The following is a 17,790-nucleotide window of genomic DNA, read 5'->3' as shown; positions in this document are numbered from 1 at the left end:
ATATATATATATATATATATATATATATATTCATCAATAGCGTCTTTCATTCTGCTTATATAGGCTACACATTTTTTTTCCTCCCGTTTTGGGATGTTATTTTGTAAGACTAGACCTATTTAATTGCAAATATGTAAGTCTGTTCAACTAGTACCAGTTACTGAATCAACACATTAAAAAGTATGAATTGTTTTATCTATAAATTTTGAATTTTAGCCATGTAGGCCTAGACTGTAGTTAACTTGCCGTTGCTTGTGTTACAGTAATGGGGAGACAACAGTGATCTATATACTACTAAAAGTCAAGTTTGTTTACATGTTTGAATATTTATTTTTTTGTTTTTTTGTTTGTTTGTTTGTTTGCCTGATTGACTATCTCGCATGGTTGCACTCATCGTGGAAAGCTGTAAAATAGTATGTAGGTAGAGAAAATTTTTTGTTTTAAGACAGACTGTTAATCACACATTTATTTAAAGACGTTAATTAATTTATTGATTTATTCATTGTTAAATTAACCGTATTTTTTTAAAAATGTTAATACTTTGAATAAACTTTGTGGGGATAGTGACGTCCCTTGATAGTGACGTCAGAGTTTTTTGTTGACTCTTTAGTACAATAAAATGGCGGCGTCTATCGAAGAAAATTGTGTTCCCATTCCAAAGTTTAACGCGTTCTAAATCTAATTTTCTGTCGGTCATAACTTTAACAATACGTCCGTTTGCTGTATTTATTACGTTCCAACACTTATATCAATTTTCAACTGTCTTTTTTCATTTAGTTTTACAATAAATTTCTCTAGATCTAAAGATCAGCTGTCGAAGGAAATTTATGAATCTAGCCTAGATCTAGATCTAGGTCACTAAACTCAATGTAAATTCTAAATCTAGACTTAATGTAAATTCTACATCTAGAATCTATTTCAGGCCTTAATACATCTAGAATCTATTTCAGGCCTTAATTATTTTATATAAATCTTTGTTTGGCTAATTTAAGATAAAATTTAATTTGAAAGTTACTACTTCTAGACTAGACGCTCGAAATCAAGTTGCATCAAAGTATAGTATAAAAATTCATTTCTGACGTCACGAGTAAATAGCTAAGTTTGTAGCGTAGTCCGCTCTCATGCGAGTGGTACAGGTTCTAGACCAATATGTCAATGATATTTTTTTTCAATTTTTTTTTTTAGATGTTAATGATAAAAAATGATATTTTTTTTCAATTTTTTTTTTTTAGATGTTAATGATAAAGTTGCCTATCTGAACTTGGCAGGATACAGGGCAGGTGAAGTAGAGTTCATCTTTTTTTTTGTCCTAACCATATGAAAGGATAGTGTGGTCAGAGACATGCTCGGCTGGAATCGTTTTTTAAACGATAAAAACATGTTGTCTGAGACTTGGCGGGACACTGGGCAGGTGAAGTAGAGTTGAGTAGGTCACATGTGACGTCAGTATATGAAGGGATAGTCCGAAATCGGTGTTTTCGGTGTTTTTAAAAGATAAGAAACATATTTTTGAATGTGGGCTCTGTTTTTGTGACGATAAGTGACACTGCAGTAGCGTAGCGAGGAGGGGGGGGGGAAAGGGGAGGCGGGGGGGGGGGGGGGGGGGGAAAAGGGGAGGCGGGGGGGGGGAGGTGAAGGGGGGGGGAGGGGGGACGTATGTTGGGGCGCCAAAATGGTTTGGAAAAATAAATTGAAAGGTTGATGGGGGTTCAAATCGAAAGTTTGAGTGGGGGGGGGAGGGGGTGCACATCAAAAGTTTGAGGGGGGGGGGTTAAAATCGAAAAGTTTGTCCCCGGGCGCCGGGAAGGCTCGCTATGCCTCTGAGTGACAGACGTGATGTTTTTTTATGGATGACCCCCGAAACCCACAGTTATCCAAGGGATGACGGGTATTCTAGTATAATTTAAAACTAGACTAAAAACACAGTTATCTACCTTTCTCGTTCATGACGTCATTGCAATGGCTGCAACCTATGGAATTTGAAGGGCTCATTCAATTTACTCTTTGAATCGAAGCATAATTTCGAAATTTTCTTGAACAACATACATTATTCGTGATAATCTTATTAGAAAGCAAGGTTTGAATATCAAGGTACATAACTGATTTCAATGTTTTATTTAATTTTTGGATGTTTGTTGCGATAAATCTAAAATCTAAATCAATCTAAAATCTAAAAATGTGGGTGTGAAGTGTGAAAGAAATGGCCTGGGAGAACGCAGTAAATCACTGACTGAAACCGTCAATCGGTGTTGATTTTCTAGACTTAGATTTTAGATTCTAATCTAGATTTAGATCAAGATTCTTGATTAGATCTAGAGTAAAGTTCCACGCGCGGTTAAAACACCGGTGCGATCATCGCCTGTTTATCGCTTCGTACAATATTTGTTTTGATGTTTTATACGAAACTACCGATATCTGCTGTAAACCTGTCCATTTCTAAATATATCCAGGTCAAATTCTTTTGTTTTTCTCCTTCTGGAAGTCGAGTTTTTAAATTTTAAAGTTTCGAGGTATGACGTCGTAGGCGGTTCTAGTTCCCCCTATGAAAAACACTAGGTCCCGGATGAGATGAATAAAACCAACTAATCAAAGCTTTTTATAATTAGGTTAACTATAAATAGCTTCTACAATATATGCGGGACACTTTACATACGATAGATAAGGCTAATAAAGCAACCTGATAGGTAAATAGGGGTGGCCGCAGCTTGGGTGTCGATTACGGTGGTTTCACATCGCTGCGTAACCAACGACTTGAGCTAGACTAGCCTAGTTCTAGATGCTCTATATTTCAAACTAAGCCTAGAATCTGTATACTTTCTATTTTTTTCTGCTGTTTTAAATTATTTCGATCATCTACTTCTTCTAAATCTAGTTTGTGTCTCTACATACAAGCATATCTAAGCAAATGTTACGTTATGTCTTTTAGTGGTTGTTACGTCCCTTTGTTATGATTATTATAGTTGCGTCCCTTGAGTCATCACTGGGTCAACTTTTAATGTCTTTAATTAATTTAATTAACATGTTTTTAATTATTATTTTTGCAATCTATTAATTAATAATACAATCAACAACACGTTTAAGTGTGTAAAATATTTATTTCAATTATTAAAATTGGATCAAAACGTATACAATACGCTCGTTGGCAAGCAGGTTCTTGCGTACGCAGGCAAAAAAAAAAGGGAAAAAAAATATCGCAAGGAGGGACGTCACTAAAACATGAATATCTTAAATACTATGCGTAGGAATACAAAATGACTCATACATATTACAGTAGAATGGCAGCGGAGTAATACAGTGCTTTCGGTTTGTTTCTGTGTGAAACGGTTATAAAATAGCGCCCGATGAAAATCGGGAATTTGGAATTTTCCGCTATGTGTGACCGCGCGTGGAACTTTACTCTAGATTCTAAATCAAGATTTCGGTACGGGACAATGTAAAATGGGAGCTAATTCATTTATTAATATTTATAAAAGACTAAATACAACTCAAATATTAAAAAAATTAATATTTGTATCGACTACATTTTATTTTTCGATTCCGATGGCGAGAATTGACATGTTAAAAATGGCAAATTTCAAGAAGTACGATGAAAAAGTCCGGAAGTGGTCGTACCGCATCAAAACTGCGGAAGTCGAAATGCCTAAGTAATAGTAAATTATGAATGACTAGCTTACAGCTTAGTTGCAAATGTTCACCACACTAACCCTAACCCATGGGGTCATCCATAAATCATATGACTGATATGACGGCACACTTTGTGATGATTTTCAGAGGCATAGCGACGGGGGGCGGGCGGCGGGTACATATATCCCCGGGCGCCAAAATGATTTGGAAAAAAAATTAAAAGCTCATTTTAGCTGCAGTTTTGAATTATAAATATAAAAAATTTATGGGGGGGTGGAGGGGGAGGGAAACCGAAAGTTTGTCCCCGGACGCCGGGAGTGGGTGTCTATACCTCTGATTTTTATCTCCTTTCTGCAATTTATCACAAAACGACAGATACTTCCACCCCCCCCCCCCTCCCCCAATTGATGTTAAAGTTACACCTCAGCTTAAAACAATCCTCCCCTCAAAACTGCGGTTGAATTTTTATATTAAAAATGTAAACATTTGATTTCTTTCTTAAGTATTGACTTAGCTCAGTCATTTGTTAATATAGACTAGATCTATATAGTATATTAATACAGTTCTATTAGGCTACAATTTACAAAAACTCTTTTCTAAAGCATGAAAATTGGCTAAAATTCAGTTTCATCCACTACTTTTGAAAATGCATAAGTGTGACGTCACACTATCTGAGCATCTTCCCCCACCCGCATCATTCATGGTCACAAAATTATTTTCTCAGAGTCAATTGTTGGTTATCTTTAATACTAAAACTCCAGCAATACATACTTTAAATAGGCCTACATTCTAGATTTAACTTAAAGTAGACTAGATCTCTAATAATTAAGTATATTCCAAGTGGCTGCAATGCCAGACAATTTACATATAATAGTGGTTAAATTGCCTGTCAATGTTATATGCAGGAAAAATTTAAAAATAAAAATGAGATCAACCTGCAGTGTTTTTTTTTTTTTTTTATCTTGAATGTTTTGAAATATCAGCAATTCAAATAGGGCCTATTGTAATATTCTTTGTTAAGGCATTATTGAAAAACAGAAAACAGCTGTCCAATGTCATCAAGCCAATTGATTACTTTTCCATCTCTACATCTTTCCTTGGCAACTTCTTTCATACCACCTTCTATAGGACTTAACTTCAGTGAGCTACAGGGCCTTCCTAATATTTTAAAATTATTTTTGCTCTATAAGTTTTTTTTTAAATCTGAAAGTCAGTATCATGACACTTTAATTTCAGCCTACTTAACTTAAAAAAATCTATTACTGAACAATTTAAATATTGTCAATATAAAAAAGATGGTTGCATCTATCACACTTTTTTCTCCAGTACATAATGATACAAGCATGTAAAGGATGATCCAGTATTTTGTTATGATTTATTTTAGGGTCTGGCTGGTATAGGTGCTTGTATAGGCATACTTGTGAAACAAAATGGAAGATTCTTCTGGCAATTGAGAATTGCCAATAAATTGATTCAAATAAGCGTAATTTGGAAGACAGATTTAACTGCCTCTCTACCTCTAGGGTCAATTTTCCACAATATAGTTTACCAGCCGACCCGGGGCGTATTATACGCCGCTAGGCTATCATACTCCGCTAGGCGTATCATACGCCGCTATTTACTCATTATTTAGTTGTTTTATTTTCTACTTTTCAGTAATTCATAATTTATAAATTCGACAGTACCAATGCTGCCACTGAAAATATTTGCTTTAAAACACTATCAGTAACTCATTAAGGACGTGGTTGAGTCGGTTAAGCTTATGATTGCTAAACTTATAAGTCACGATTTCGAACACTCTGGCAGATGAGGCTCGATAGCTAGAGACAACTCCAAAATCAAACAACTGCAGCCTTGTAGTTTGTCCTTGGTTGGACAAAGGCTGTGGAAGCATAATCAGTTGATCTGTATACTTAATTGTGTTGGAGGTTAATCCCTTTCAACACTAAAATTAAGAACGAAGAAGAAGAACCAAAATTGAATAATTTATAACCTTTGTGTAGTCAATACACAATTACTTCTGTTTTTTTCAGGGCTAGAAATAGTCAAACACTACTAATATAATAGTAATTTAGCAAACACTTTTATTTTTATTTGGATAGGTAGAGTCAGGGTGTTGTGGTGATAGGAGATGTTATATTATTTATTATAAATACAATACTACGCTATACACCATAGGCCACTATTGTGTATTTTCATTATAGAAAACAATTGTTCTGACTTTTTATTTTACTCTCCCTGGCCATTCCGGTTGACTTAAAGGAGAGGTTGAGGCTGTTTTTTTTAAATATTTGAATTGATAAAATAATTCTAAACATCTTTTCAAAGGGTTATATTAAAAAATATGCAAATAAGTGTAATCAGCGTTTCCCAAACAGCTTGAAGTTTTTAAAATATAACTATATATTTATGGCATGACAAATTTAAAAAACTATTTAGTATGATTTCATTGACTTTTCAAGCCTATTGCTTGATTTATGAAAACAAATATGCCCTTTTACACTTATTTGTGTGCAGTTTCCTATTGCGCATCTTTCCTTTCACCACTAGGAACCCCCAGTGGTTACCCATCTTTATTGTGCTAATTTCTCCAACTGTCCCCAATGTCCCCCTCCAGCCAGTTCACCTAGCTGTGAATGTGAGCAGTCTCTCTTCCTATCACAATTCATAGAGCTGTACTTATTTTATTACACTGTTAGCAGTCTACTTCAGTACTTGTTAGCTAGTAACTTATCCCCTTATGGTTCATATTCCTAGTATTATTATTATCAGTAACTGTACTACAATCGATATGAAGTTAAAACTTTTAAATCTAACCTTAAAATTTAAATCTTATACTAAGTCTTAGTTAATTGTAAGGATTAATAAAGTATCATTTCAAGAATCCAGTTGTCTTTATAATGATTATAGTTTGAACTTAACGGATGGGCAAAATGAATGGCTTTTCAAAACTTGGTTTAAAGATGCTAATGTTAATCTTTCTGAAATCAATCAGAAATTGTCTAATTTAATTGTGAATGTGTGAGTTCAGCACAAATTTCTAAGTTTCATTTTAAAAGAATGCTCCAGTTTCAATGTGAGGGCTAGTGCATGTGCTACAGGGTATCTAGCATGAGGGAATCAGGTCAAATGTAGCAGACACCTGGTAGTGTCTGTCCATCAGGACAGGAAGCTGGGGGGGGGGGGGGGGGGGGGGGCAAGGTGCACAACACTCAAACATGCTGACTCAAGTTTTAGCCTCATCTTTTAACTGAATTTGTTTTCTTGTATCCTGTGTAGTGTGTATGTATGACATCTGTCTTTACCTAAGCATACATGTATGTGTAGTATGTATGACCTGTAGCATACATGTATATGTGCAGTGTGTACAACTAGAGTCCCCTTGTGTATCACTCACATGATGTATATTATGTCTGACATACAGCCTCAGGTAGCACACCTGATGTCCCCCCCCCCCCTTCCTCTTTAACCCCACCTGACAGCTACTAGTAAACTACCTATTTGAGTTCCCCCACCTCACCTCCCCTCATTGTGTTGCAGGTAGAATTCAGGTCCCAGACCCTGATTCTTCTTACCTTTCTTTACCTGCTGAGTTTTACTTTTCCCCTAGTTAGATGAGTACAGGAGCTGTGTGTGTGCTGCCCCCTCTAGTCCCCTTCACGTGCTGGCTTGGTTTTTTTATCTCTACTACACCCAGCATGGCAGTCATTAGTTGTCAGTAGGAGTTTCAAGGATTTGTTTCAATGAATGTGTTCTAGTTTTGAAAATTTGTTGATCAATGGTGAAAGTTGCTGAGACAATCCATGTCCCAAGTCACCTACTTAAAGTATTTAATGTGTTGTTTTGATGAGAGACAAGTAAGTTGCTCCCATTAATTCATTTCTAGTGTGCATTCTACTGAATGATGGGATGGTGTGGCCTAGGGATAGAGCGCTAGACTGCTAACCCGAAAGTCTTGAGTTTGAACCCGGGTTACAGTCAGTCAGTTGAATGTCCCTATCAACCCAACTGTTAGGAAAAGTAAAAGCGACTGGGCATAGTGCTGACCACATTATCCCTTTATATGCCAGGGTCAAGAAACATGAACTATACTTCATCTGACAGATGTAGATCACTAGGTCTAAAGAGGAATCTTTACTTTTATTTTACTGAACGGAAAAATAGCTCTAATATTATTGTCCCAGACATACCTACCCTCCCACTAGAAGCGTAATTGTTATTTATTTTTTTTATAAAAAAATCGTGTTCTGTTCCGCCAATCTGCTTTTGCCAACGTTGGTTCCATTTTTTTTTTTTTTTAAATTAATAAAGAAACTAATAAATCGAATTTTAAAAAAGGAACAGGGAAAAACGATTATCTCCCTTGGGCACACGTTTGTTTCCTTGGTTAACTTATGTGTTGTTGTTTTTTTAATGTAAACTGACGTTAAGCAGTATTTAGACTATTTATATATAACTAGAGGCCTACTAAATATGCTTGTATCTATGCCACTTTGTATAATATCATTAGACTTATTTTATTTTTTTTTTTTGGCTGAGTAAAGTAGCATCAGCAGGTATGTTCCTCTTTTTGGCTTCAGGTTCCTCTTTTTAGGTATGACTGTTCTTAGTTTTGGTTGCAAGGGTAGCCATGTCTGTTGTCCAGGTTTTAATTCATAACATAACATTTATTTCTTTTGATTGCTTTGGAACTTAGCCCCTCAGTGCTTGTTAAGGGGATATACTAAGCAAAAAATCACAAAATTTCTTGTTTTTCGTCATGATGGGTTTCTTGCACTTTCGGATACTTTGTCCATTTTTGTATTAAGAAATTCATTACTCTAATGAGAAATATAATTATTTATGTATTCAAATTACCATTTTTATGACCCTATTAATTAAAAATAATTAATTTTTTCCATTCTAATAATCGCTCTAACAAAAGTTTTATATCCGTCATCATTTTATATTTGACATCATTGGAAAGCTGGACTTCTTATGTGTTTTATAATCCTAATTTCCATCATATCGGAAACATCCAAAGCTTTGCAGTTTACACAGATATGGTATTTTTGTGACCTACTTTTTGTTACTTTTTGCTGTTTATCTCAGTTGGCAGGTTTTTAACACTAAAAGCCCTACTACTTTTTTATTTATTGAACAATACCAACCATATTTTCAGTAATTGTTCTTTATGCCAAAATAAAACTTTTGTCACGAGGGAATCGTGATGGCTTTCATAAGAAAAAGTATTTGGTAATTAATATGCACATTTTTAAAATTTTTGATACTAAAAAGGGTACGATTTTTTAGACCTTGTAAAATTTTTACTAGTAGCTATTTCAAAAAGTTGTCGTGACAAAAGTTTTAAAATATATTGAAATATAAGCAGTTTAAATTTGATTGCTATAAGTTCATAAACAAAAAAGCCTTAGCATTTTTAATAGTGCCGAAAAATTCAAAATGGCTGAGGTTTTTTGGGGTTTCCATGACAACCAAAATTGTTTTCAACCGTTTTTTCGCTGTTTAATACTTACTTTCATGTGCCAAACATGATAATAGTATTCAAAAAGCTTTCGATCTTAAATTGTAAAAAAATAGAAAAAAACATAGCATATTCCCTTAAGAAAGCAAAGTTCTTTTTTTTAAGTTATAAGTTTTTGCTGTATTTATCATTTATTACAACACAAGAGATTTAATTTCTAAAAGGATTGCAGGAAGTAGGTGTCTCGTGACTGGAGTTGGCACTATAATTTGAATGCTGAACTTTAATTGTTATACATATTGACCTCTCATTGATATTCTTATTGACCTGTCCTTGAGGTCCACATAGACCTCACCTTAATGGTCCACTACTTTACTGGCTGCCACTACATGAAATAGGTAAACTGTTGATTTTTGTAAACTACTTCAATTTTTTGTTTGTTTTCTAACTCAGAAAAGCTGTGTAGAGGAAGATACTAAAGTCACCAAATCAATCACCATGGCAACAGTGACAGATGTGGTAACTAGCCAACAGGTGGCTGGTCTAGTCGGCAACATGGCTGACTCACTGGAGCCCACAGAGTTACCTAATGAAACAGATGGGACACTAAACAGGTGGGCTGATAGTGTGCTCACAGGGGATGGGGGTGGGGGGTCAGTCTGACATTATGGAACAATAAGGGAGGTGGTGTGGTCTAGCTAGTTATGCAATCAACTTATGGTAAAGTTACTTTTGTTTGAAGATTGATTTGTTTTACACTGTAGCTAAGGTCTTGTGTTGACAACTGTTTTGTATGTTTGCAGTAATGGTGTGGACAGAGAGGATGGTGATCTCATAGAGGGCTCAGCTGTACAGGTACCCAGCAATACACCTGTCACAGGTGACTCTGGTCAATGCTCACCAGCCATGCAGGTCAGTGTTGACATCTACTCATTTGGTGCACATACATGCTCACTCACCTGGTGCACATACATGCTCACTCACCTGGTGCACATACATGCTCACTCACCTGGTGCACATACATGCTCACTCACCTGGTGCACATACATTCTCACTCACCTAGTGCACATACATGCTCACTCACTATATTTGACAATAAGGCCAAAAATTTTCTTGTAGGGGCAATAACTTCTTTGTAAGGGCAATAACTGTCACATAAAGGTTATTACTTTCTTGTAAATGCAAATACTTTCCTATAAGAGAGCTCTAACTAATGTCTACAACCTCTTGTATATCTCCACAGAGCAGCACAGACAGCCTAACAGAAGAGCTCCAGCCCCAGTCAGAGACCCCCCTGACAGAGACCCCCCCACCAGTGTCTGACCCTGTGACCCCCACTGTAGACAGTGACCAGAAACCCACCCCCAATGGACCTGTGTCAGACAACAAAACTAAGCTGGCTAAAGAAGTGAAGAGGGAAGAGAAGAAGAAAAGCAAGAAGAAGGAAGACAAGAGTATAGGTCAGTTGTCTTTCCATGCTGGTTTGATTACTAAGTGGCCTAATTTAGTTGTCAACACCTTAAAACAAAAGTATCCACAAAACCCAATTAATTGATTCAAAATTTTTATAGGCTAATTCAAGAGTTACAATAGCCTATTGAATGTGAATCAGCTGTATAGCTTGAACATGTGCTCAATAAATCTCACAGTTGACATGCTCTGAAAAGCAAATGTAGGCCTACATGTTCTGTTTCTGTCCTTAGCTAACATCTACTATGTTTCTCCCCACAGATTACATCTTATGTACACACAGTAGCATGTGTACATGTACTCTGTTTTGGCCTACAGCTTACATCCTAGGTGTACTGTGTTTCTCCCCACATATTAAACCCTACATGTAATTTTCCTCATAGCTTACATCCTACATGTACTGTTTCTCCACACAGATTACATCTTACGTGCCCTCAACAGCTTACAGACACCTGAAGAAAAGTTGGCTGCGCTGTGCAAGAAGTATGCTGACCTGCATGAGGAGCACCGAGTCCTTCAGACTTCCTTCAAGACCCAGCAGAGAACCATGGCTGTGGTAACTTTACTTAATACTGCTCCAAAACCAAACTCTCCTGGATAACAAAAACATTTTTACCAGTCCTCTTGGTCTGCCAATACAATAATGATTCTTTCTCACATTTTGTCCTGCCAATAACATACTGCTTCACTGAACAAACACAAAGTCAAATCACTCATTACTGATGTGTAATAACTTTATATGTACTATTGTGACATGGGTTTCCTGTGGTAACATGACTTTACCTTACAACAGGGGTCTCCAAACTTTTCAGTCCGAGGGCCGCATTAACTATCAAATTTCAGTTCGGGGGCCAGTTTCTTCCAGGCATGTCTTTGATTTTTCTGGGCAAAGTTCCTCAGCCATCACCAACAAACGATTTTTCCTTGAACAAAAAGATCTCCGCGGGCTGGATGAGAGGACTTCAAGGGCCGCATCTGGCCCGCGGGCCGTAGTTTGGAGATCCCTGCCTTACAACAACAAAATAACTTTCCAATATTTGCTTGTGTCAGGTGATGAGAGAGAAGGACCAACTCCAGTCAGAACATACAAAAGCTATCATGGCCAAGTCCAAACTGGAATCTCTGTGTCGTGAACTCCAGAAACACAACAAGGTTATCAAGGTAGGGGACTTGCTTTATTTCTGTCCTAGGGGCCCATTGGTGTTGGGTACACAGGTGACAGATGCTGCTGTACCTCAGGTGGGAGGCTGGGTTGATTTCACTGGGATGGTAACAGACCGGATCACTTTAGCTGGATTGTTTTTTCTCAATTAGAGGGTTAAACTACTCTCATTTTGATGCCAGGCAAACTGAAGATTGACATTGTTTATACAACTATGGTTGACTTAGCTTTACAACTAACTTTCCATTTATCCAGGATGAAAGTATTAAAAGAGCCAAAGAGGATGATGAAAGGAGAAAAGAAATTTCTGCCCAATTTAATGTAAGTTTTCTTTGTTCACAAGAGCCAGATAGAGCAAAATATTTGCTCAGATCAACTTTTTTAGGTTTCTATGAATTAAGTACATGTATATGGTTACTATGAAAGTACATTGGTACTGTTACTGTAAATGAAGTACCCATGTACTGTTGGTGTAAAGATGTGTTTGAATCCCCAGCAAACCATAGGAGAGATCCAGACCCAGATGACAGATAACAGTGAGAGAAATGCCAAACTCAGGCAGGAGAATGAGAACCTGGCGGCTCAACTCAGGGCCTTCATCAAGCAGTGCGAGGTCAGAGATCTGGTAGGTCATTGATTCATTACATCAGGCATGTCAATAGTTTGTCACTTGTCATTAAGTTTGAGCCAGTCATGTCACTTGTCATTAAGTCATGTCTCTCTAATGTCACTGTTTTGTCCTGCAGCAAGTAGAGAAGCTGAGAGAACAACATGAGCTGGAGAAAAAGTTGGCCGAGGCCAAGATGAACCAGGCCCAGGCCATCCTGAAGGAACATGAAGAAAAGTCCATCAAAGAGAAGGAACTGGTGAGATGTTGATTGATGTGGTGGTTATAACCTTGTCTGATCTCTCTTACTGCTGGCCTTCTGGTGTGTCTGATATCTGCTTGTCTAACTAAATATCTGCTTGCTTTTGTGACTGGAATAAAGATATTTGACTAATCTGTGATCTGACTCCCCCCACAGATGCTGCTCAAACTAGCAGAGTCAGGCAAGAAAACTCAGATCCTGGAAACTCAGGTTTGTCTCCTCTAGTGGCTGCTCTCTCCCTCTGGATTCTGTAAAAAAAACAGTATATTTTGTAAGAGTTTTTGTCTAGCTCATCTCATGTGTGTCTGTCTTGTGTAGGTGAACATGTACAAGGAGAGATATGACGAGTTTGAAAAACTCCACACACGCAGCAGTGAGACCTTCCAGAAGTACAAGACTGAGATGGACAAGGTAAGGCTGCTCCAACCACGGTCAAGTGGGGGGGATCTTGGTCCAACCTGACTAGATACATACCAATGGAAAATTGTATTTGACCAGTTCATGACAGTGACAAGAATCTACTAATGTGTGTTTTATTGTCTGTAGATGACGAAGAGAATAAAAAAACTAGAGAAAGATGGAGTCCAGTGGAAGACAAAGTGGGAGGGATCTAACAAAGCTCTCATTGAACAGATTGAGGCTGTAAGTACATAGGGCCGTTAGAGTGCCACTTTTTTTTTGTCATTCCATACCAATATTCTTGTTGGGATAGTTTTGTAATGTCCAAGTATGAAATATTAATGAATTTGTTTTTTGGACCCATTACTCTTGAGTATTTTTTTTTTAAAGTGTTATTCTGATGTCCTGTTGTGAAATATTGAAATGTTCTCTTATTTTTCTCCTGCCCTGCTGACCCCACCCATTGACAGAGGTCCAAGTCTGAGAAGGATTGTCTGATGTACATCCAGAAAACCAAAAAGTTGGAATCTCTGTGTCGAGCCCTGCAGGCAGAGTTACATGGGAAAAAGGTGGAGCCCCCACCACAAGACTCCAGTAAGTCAGCCCCACCTTCACTATACCCTATATGCGCCCCACATGTACAGTACAGTTATTTATGAAAAGTTATGAGATTCTAGCTGATAACTAAAACTGGCAGAAGCGCTTAATAGTTTAGTAAATACATTTGCTGTTCTTTTTTTTAATAATTTTTAAAGTTAAGGTTTTTTCTAAATTTTGGGCGGTTTAGTGAAATTTAAATTAACAAAATGGCTCTGCCATTTATTTATAATGCGACTAATAATAAAGGAAATTGAAAAAGAAATTAGCTGCTTTTTAACATTTAAAATATATTTTTATTAGAAGTTGTGATTCCTTTTTTCTGGGGTTAATGTAATGTTTTCTATGTATAATGCTTTTTTTTTATCTTACATGGATATATTAAAACTGTTGCCTTTAAATGTGGCGTAGTTTGCTATAAATTTCTTTTTTTTTTTAACTCATTCATGTAAATTTTTATATAAATGATTCCATAAGTTCTATTTGTTGATCCAACAGGTTCAGCAGAAAGCCAGGTGCAGGGAGAGCCCTCGTCTGACCAGGCACCGGCAGATCCCTCGTCAGATTCATCAAGTCAGTCACCTGCTGGACCAGGTGAACAAGCAACTGTTGAGCCACCTGCAGCCAGCACCACAACACCTGTCTCCACACCTGACACCTCCCTCTCATTACCTGCACCACCACCAGATACACCAGCATCCATGGATATTTCTTCCTCGAACAGTGACACAGCTGTCAGCCAAGGGGACAGCAATACAGACTCTATACAGCAGAGCAATCAAGTTTTATCTGACGTTGCTGCGTGATAATTCACGTGTTGTGTGGCTGTGTGACTGCATGCATGTGGTGCTGTTGTCTGTTGCAAATGGTGTGCATGCAGTTCCCCCCCTTTTCCCAAGCATTCATCTTTTCTCTTGTTGTGTAACCTAGCATTAGGCTGTAGTGCTCTTCTTTTGCTGAATTTTTTGCTCTTTGACTCATGCTGAACCTGGTATCATGGTCTTTCACATTTAGTTCGACACATGTAAAATTCATAAAACATTGCGAGGAACTATTTAAAAAAAAACCTTTGAATGTTTCATTAATCAGCTAATGTCTAGTTTTATACTGATGTGAAATCATCGTGATTCCTGCGAATGACTTAGTGATACAGAAGATACTCCATTATTTTATCCCTAGCCCCAGTGTTTGCTTTACTAACCCTTCTGTTCTAACCACAGCTTATCTCTTATTTGAATCCTTCCATTGAACAGTTTAAAAAAATATTTTTACATGTGTCAATGTTGGCCATAATAGCAGTTGTAGTGGAATGTGGATCTCAGCTTAATCTTTTTTTAAGACCACTTGGTCAGGGAATGTAAGGCCTACAATTACTTTGAATTAAAATGTAGGCTGCAGTATTTTTTTAAATTAATTATAAGCCATTTAAATCAATTTGTTGTCTCTGGGGGTCTATATGATGGGGCTGTGTTAAAACTATTGTATAGGGCTGTTGAGAATATTTTATTTATTTAGCTGTTCAACTGAGAAACCATGTTTATTGTTCAGTACTGAAATTAAAATCTTGTATATATTCATACTCTGTGAAATAAAACAATTGTATACATTTTTTTATACTTTGGGCCATCAAATAAATCACTGCCTGGCTTTTTATGGTTGTTGATTCTATTATTTTAAAAAAATTGACTGGTATGTGTGCATCAGTGTGGACACCTGCATTTATTTTAAATGCTTACATTCCTGGCGAGTAAAGGGGGGGGGGGTAACTCCTCTTTAAACAGTTTCACCAATTATTTTGGTTATTCCCCTTATTACGTTAAACTAAAAATAGCTGATAATTTCTTGGTTACTTCCCTTATTGCTAAACCGTAAGTTTGATATTTGTTTTGTTACTTCCCTTACTACATAATTTTGTGTTTCCCTATTACATCGTAATTTCTTGGTTAGTTCCCTTATTGCACGAACTTGAGGTCTGGTATTTTCTTGGTTATTTCCCTTTCTATACAAAATTTTGGTGTTACTTCATGTTGATTACTTTTCTAATATGTCGAAGTAATTTTCGCCGTCAACATAGTTCACTACTACACTCTACTAGTGATGCTACTTTTAAAAAATCGCCAACCAAGTAATTTGGTTACCTCGTGTTTGGTCCCAATAAATTATGTTGTCAGGTAGCATTGTACGTCATGTGACTGGATAGCACTGTAGGTCATGTGACTGGGTAGCATTGTACGTCATGTGACTGGGTAGCACTGTAGGTCATGTGACTGGGTAGCACTGTATGTCATCTGACTGGGTAGCACTGTAGGTCATCTGGCTGGGTAGCACTGTAGGTCATGTGACTGGGTAGCACTGTAGGTCATGTGACTGGGTAGCACTGTAGGTCTTGTGACTGGGTAGCACTGTAGGTCATCTGACTGGGTAGCACTGTAGGTCATGTGACTGGGTAGCACTGTAGGTCATGTGACTGAAAGCATAACAATCTAGCCGTTGGTAGATGTTCCAAAGCACCAATTAAAAGTTAAAGACAAACAAATTATTTTCCTAGAAACAAAGGCACTGTTGTTTGTCTAAACTAGCTCAAATGTTTCTACAAATAAACCTTACCCCTCAAAAACGTCAAAGGCAACTTTCAAAAACACGATCAGATTTTTGACAGTTAAAGGGAGAGCAGTCAGAAAAAAAACTAAAAAACTCAAGGCCAGTGTGCAACTGATATGGTGTTTGACATTTCTGCTGGGTCACGGTGAACTTCTGACGTCAGACTGGGTCATTGGGTCGCGTTGGGACGAGAGAAAAACTAAAATAGTTAATGCATGCTTTGTTGCAGCCGATTAGGAAAATATTTTAACGCAGTCTGTGTAAATCTCTTTCATCTCCGTGTGAACTTCGTCCAGGCACTAATTGGGTAGAGTTATCTCTCTTGTTACAACAGTTATCGTTCTTGTACACATCTTTTTTTTTCTTTGCATGCTCTCTGTCGTTGTCCTCCACCCCCCCCCCCCCCCCACACACACAAACACAATCGTATACCCCATATCAGCCCTAAATAATAAACAAGGCAATACAATAGTCAAATTACTTTAAATTTGTTTAATTAGGCAACTTTACTTTGTTTAATTAGACAACTTATTTTGTTTAATTAGACAACTTTACTTTGTTTAATTAGACAACTTATTTTGTTTAATTAGACAACTTTACTTTGTTTAATTAGACAATAAGATTATAAAAACTAAAACGTGTGCTTTTATGTGTATATGTGTGTACCCACGTACCATAAACGTAGCTGTGTGAAACCACACGTGTGGCTGTGTGACACCACATGTGTGGCTGTGTGACACCACATGTGTGGCTGTGTGACACCACATGTGTGGCTGTGTGACACCACATGTGTGGCTGTGTGACACCACATATGTGGCTGTGTGACACCACATATCACACCACACGTGACATCATACATGACACTACAAGAGGAAGTTGATCCAAATGCCAAACGTGTACCAGACCTCATGTCCAGACAAATGACGTCACGACCCATTGCGGCGCCTGGTGTCAACCATCAATTTTGCGGCGCCTCCCCCCCCCCTTCCCAGTATATAGTTACTCACGTTTATGTGCACGACTCTGGTCGGACAGAACAGCTTTTGATTGCTACTCTTGCAGTCAAGAGTTCGAACCCTGGTTAGATGAGGATCGATATTTGGGGACAGCACCCATCTAGGAGAAAAAACACCAAAATAAAACAGATGCTGCGGAAGCAATTAATCCGGAAAGAGAGCAGGCTGAAATCGAAATGACGGATTATATTACCCATAAATGTTGACACGTAATATTTGATTGTGTTGGAGGAAATCCCATTCACCATTACAAAAGAAAACGAAGAAGAAGAATTTAAGTTCTCCTGTCTACTGTGTCATAACTTCGACTGTATATAATTCAATAATGCCGATATTCAGAATGAAATTTTTCTCTACTGCGCTTAGCGCCCGACCCCTAAGGTCGGCGCCCGGGACTGATGCCCTACCCGCACTCCCCTAGGTAGGCCTCTAAAAAAGAACATCCTGGAAAGAACTTGGAACCCCATCATTACTTTTGGTGTGATGAGTGTTGGCTTAAAAGCATTTTTATAGAGATGACGGGTAAGGATTATTGTGGGATTATTTGGGGTTATTGTTAGTTAGGGTTGATTATACCACCCAGTACCG

At 37.5% G+C, this 17,790-nt stretch overlaps 1 protein-coding gene across 1 annotated transcript; it reads left to right on the top strand.

The window, feature by feature from the left end:
- Window positions 1-1,952: 1,952 nt before the first annotated feature.
- LOC131952690 (alpha-taxilin) lies at window positions 1,953-15,236 on the top strand. Its single transcript, XM_059315464.1, has 14 exons — window positions 1,953-2,091; window positions 9,542-9,702; window positions 9,892-10,000; window positions 10,332-10,548; window positions 10,975-11,114; window positions 11,609-11,719; window positions 11,976-12,041; window positions 12,217-12,345; window positions 12,467-12,586; window positions 12,746-12,799; window positions 12,908-13,000; window positions 13,136-13,231; window positions 13,459-13,582; window positions 14,084-15,236. Exons 2-14 carry the CDS (start codon window positions 9,587-9,589, stop codon window positions 14,389-14,391), a joined length of 1,683 nt encoding a protein of 560 aa, XP_059171447.1. The 5' UTR covers window positions 1,953-2,091; window positions 9,542-9,586; the 3' UTR covers window positions 14,392-15,236.
- Window positions 15,237-17,790: the final 2,554 nt, after the last annotated feature.

This window comes from Physella acuta, unplaced genomic scaffold, assembly GCF_028476545.2.
Source record: "Physella acuta isolate Inbredline_101_S28 unplaced genomic scaffold, ASM2847654v3 ptg000889l, whole genome shotgun sequence".
In the NCBI taxonomy this organism is placed as follows: Eukaryota; Metazoa; Mollusca; class Gastropoda; family Physidae; genus Physella; species Physella acuta.
Note: the sequence above shows the minus strand (reverse complement) of the source record. Positions and strands in the feature narration are given on the sequence as shown.

What these genes read in the sequence shown, in the direction of transcription:
- LOC131952690 (XM_059315464.1), top strand. Translation starts at nt 9,587, where the DNA reads ATGGCAACAGTGACAGATGTGGTAACTAGCCAACAGGTGGCTGGTCTA. An exon ending in AATGCTCACCAGCCATGCAG is followed by an intron (nt 10,001 to 10,331) that starts GTCAGTGTTGAC and finishes ATATCTCCACAG; the next exon opens with AGCAGCACAGACAGCCTAAC. An exon ending in GCCCCCACCACAAGACTCCA is followed by an intron (nt 13,583 to 14,083) that starts GTAAGTCAGCCC and finishes TTGATCCAACAG; the next exon opens with GTTCAGCAGAAAGCCAGGTG.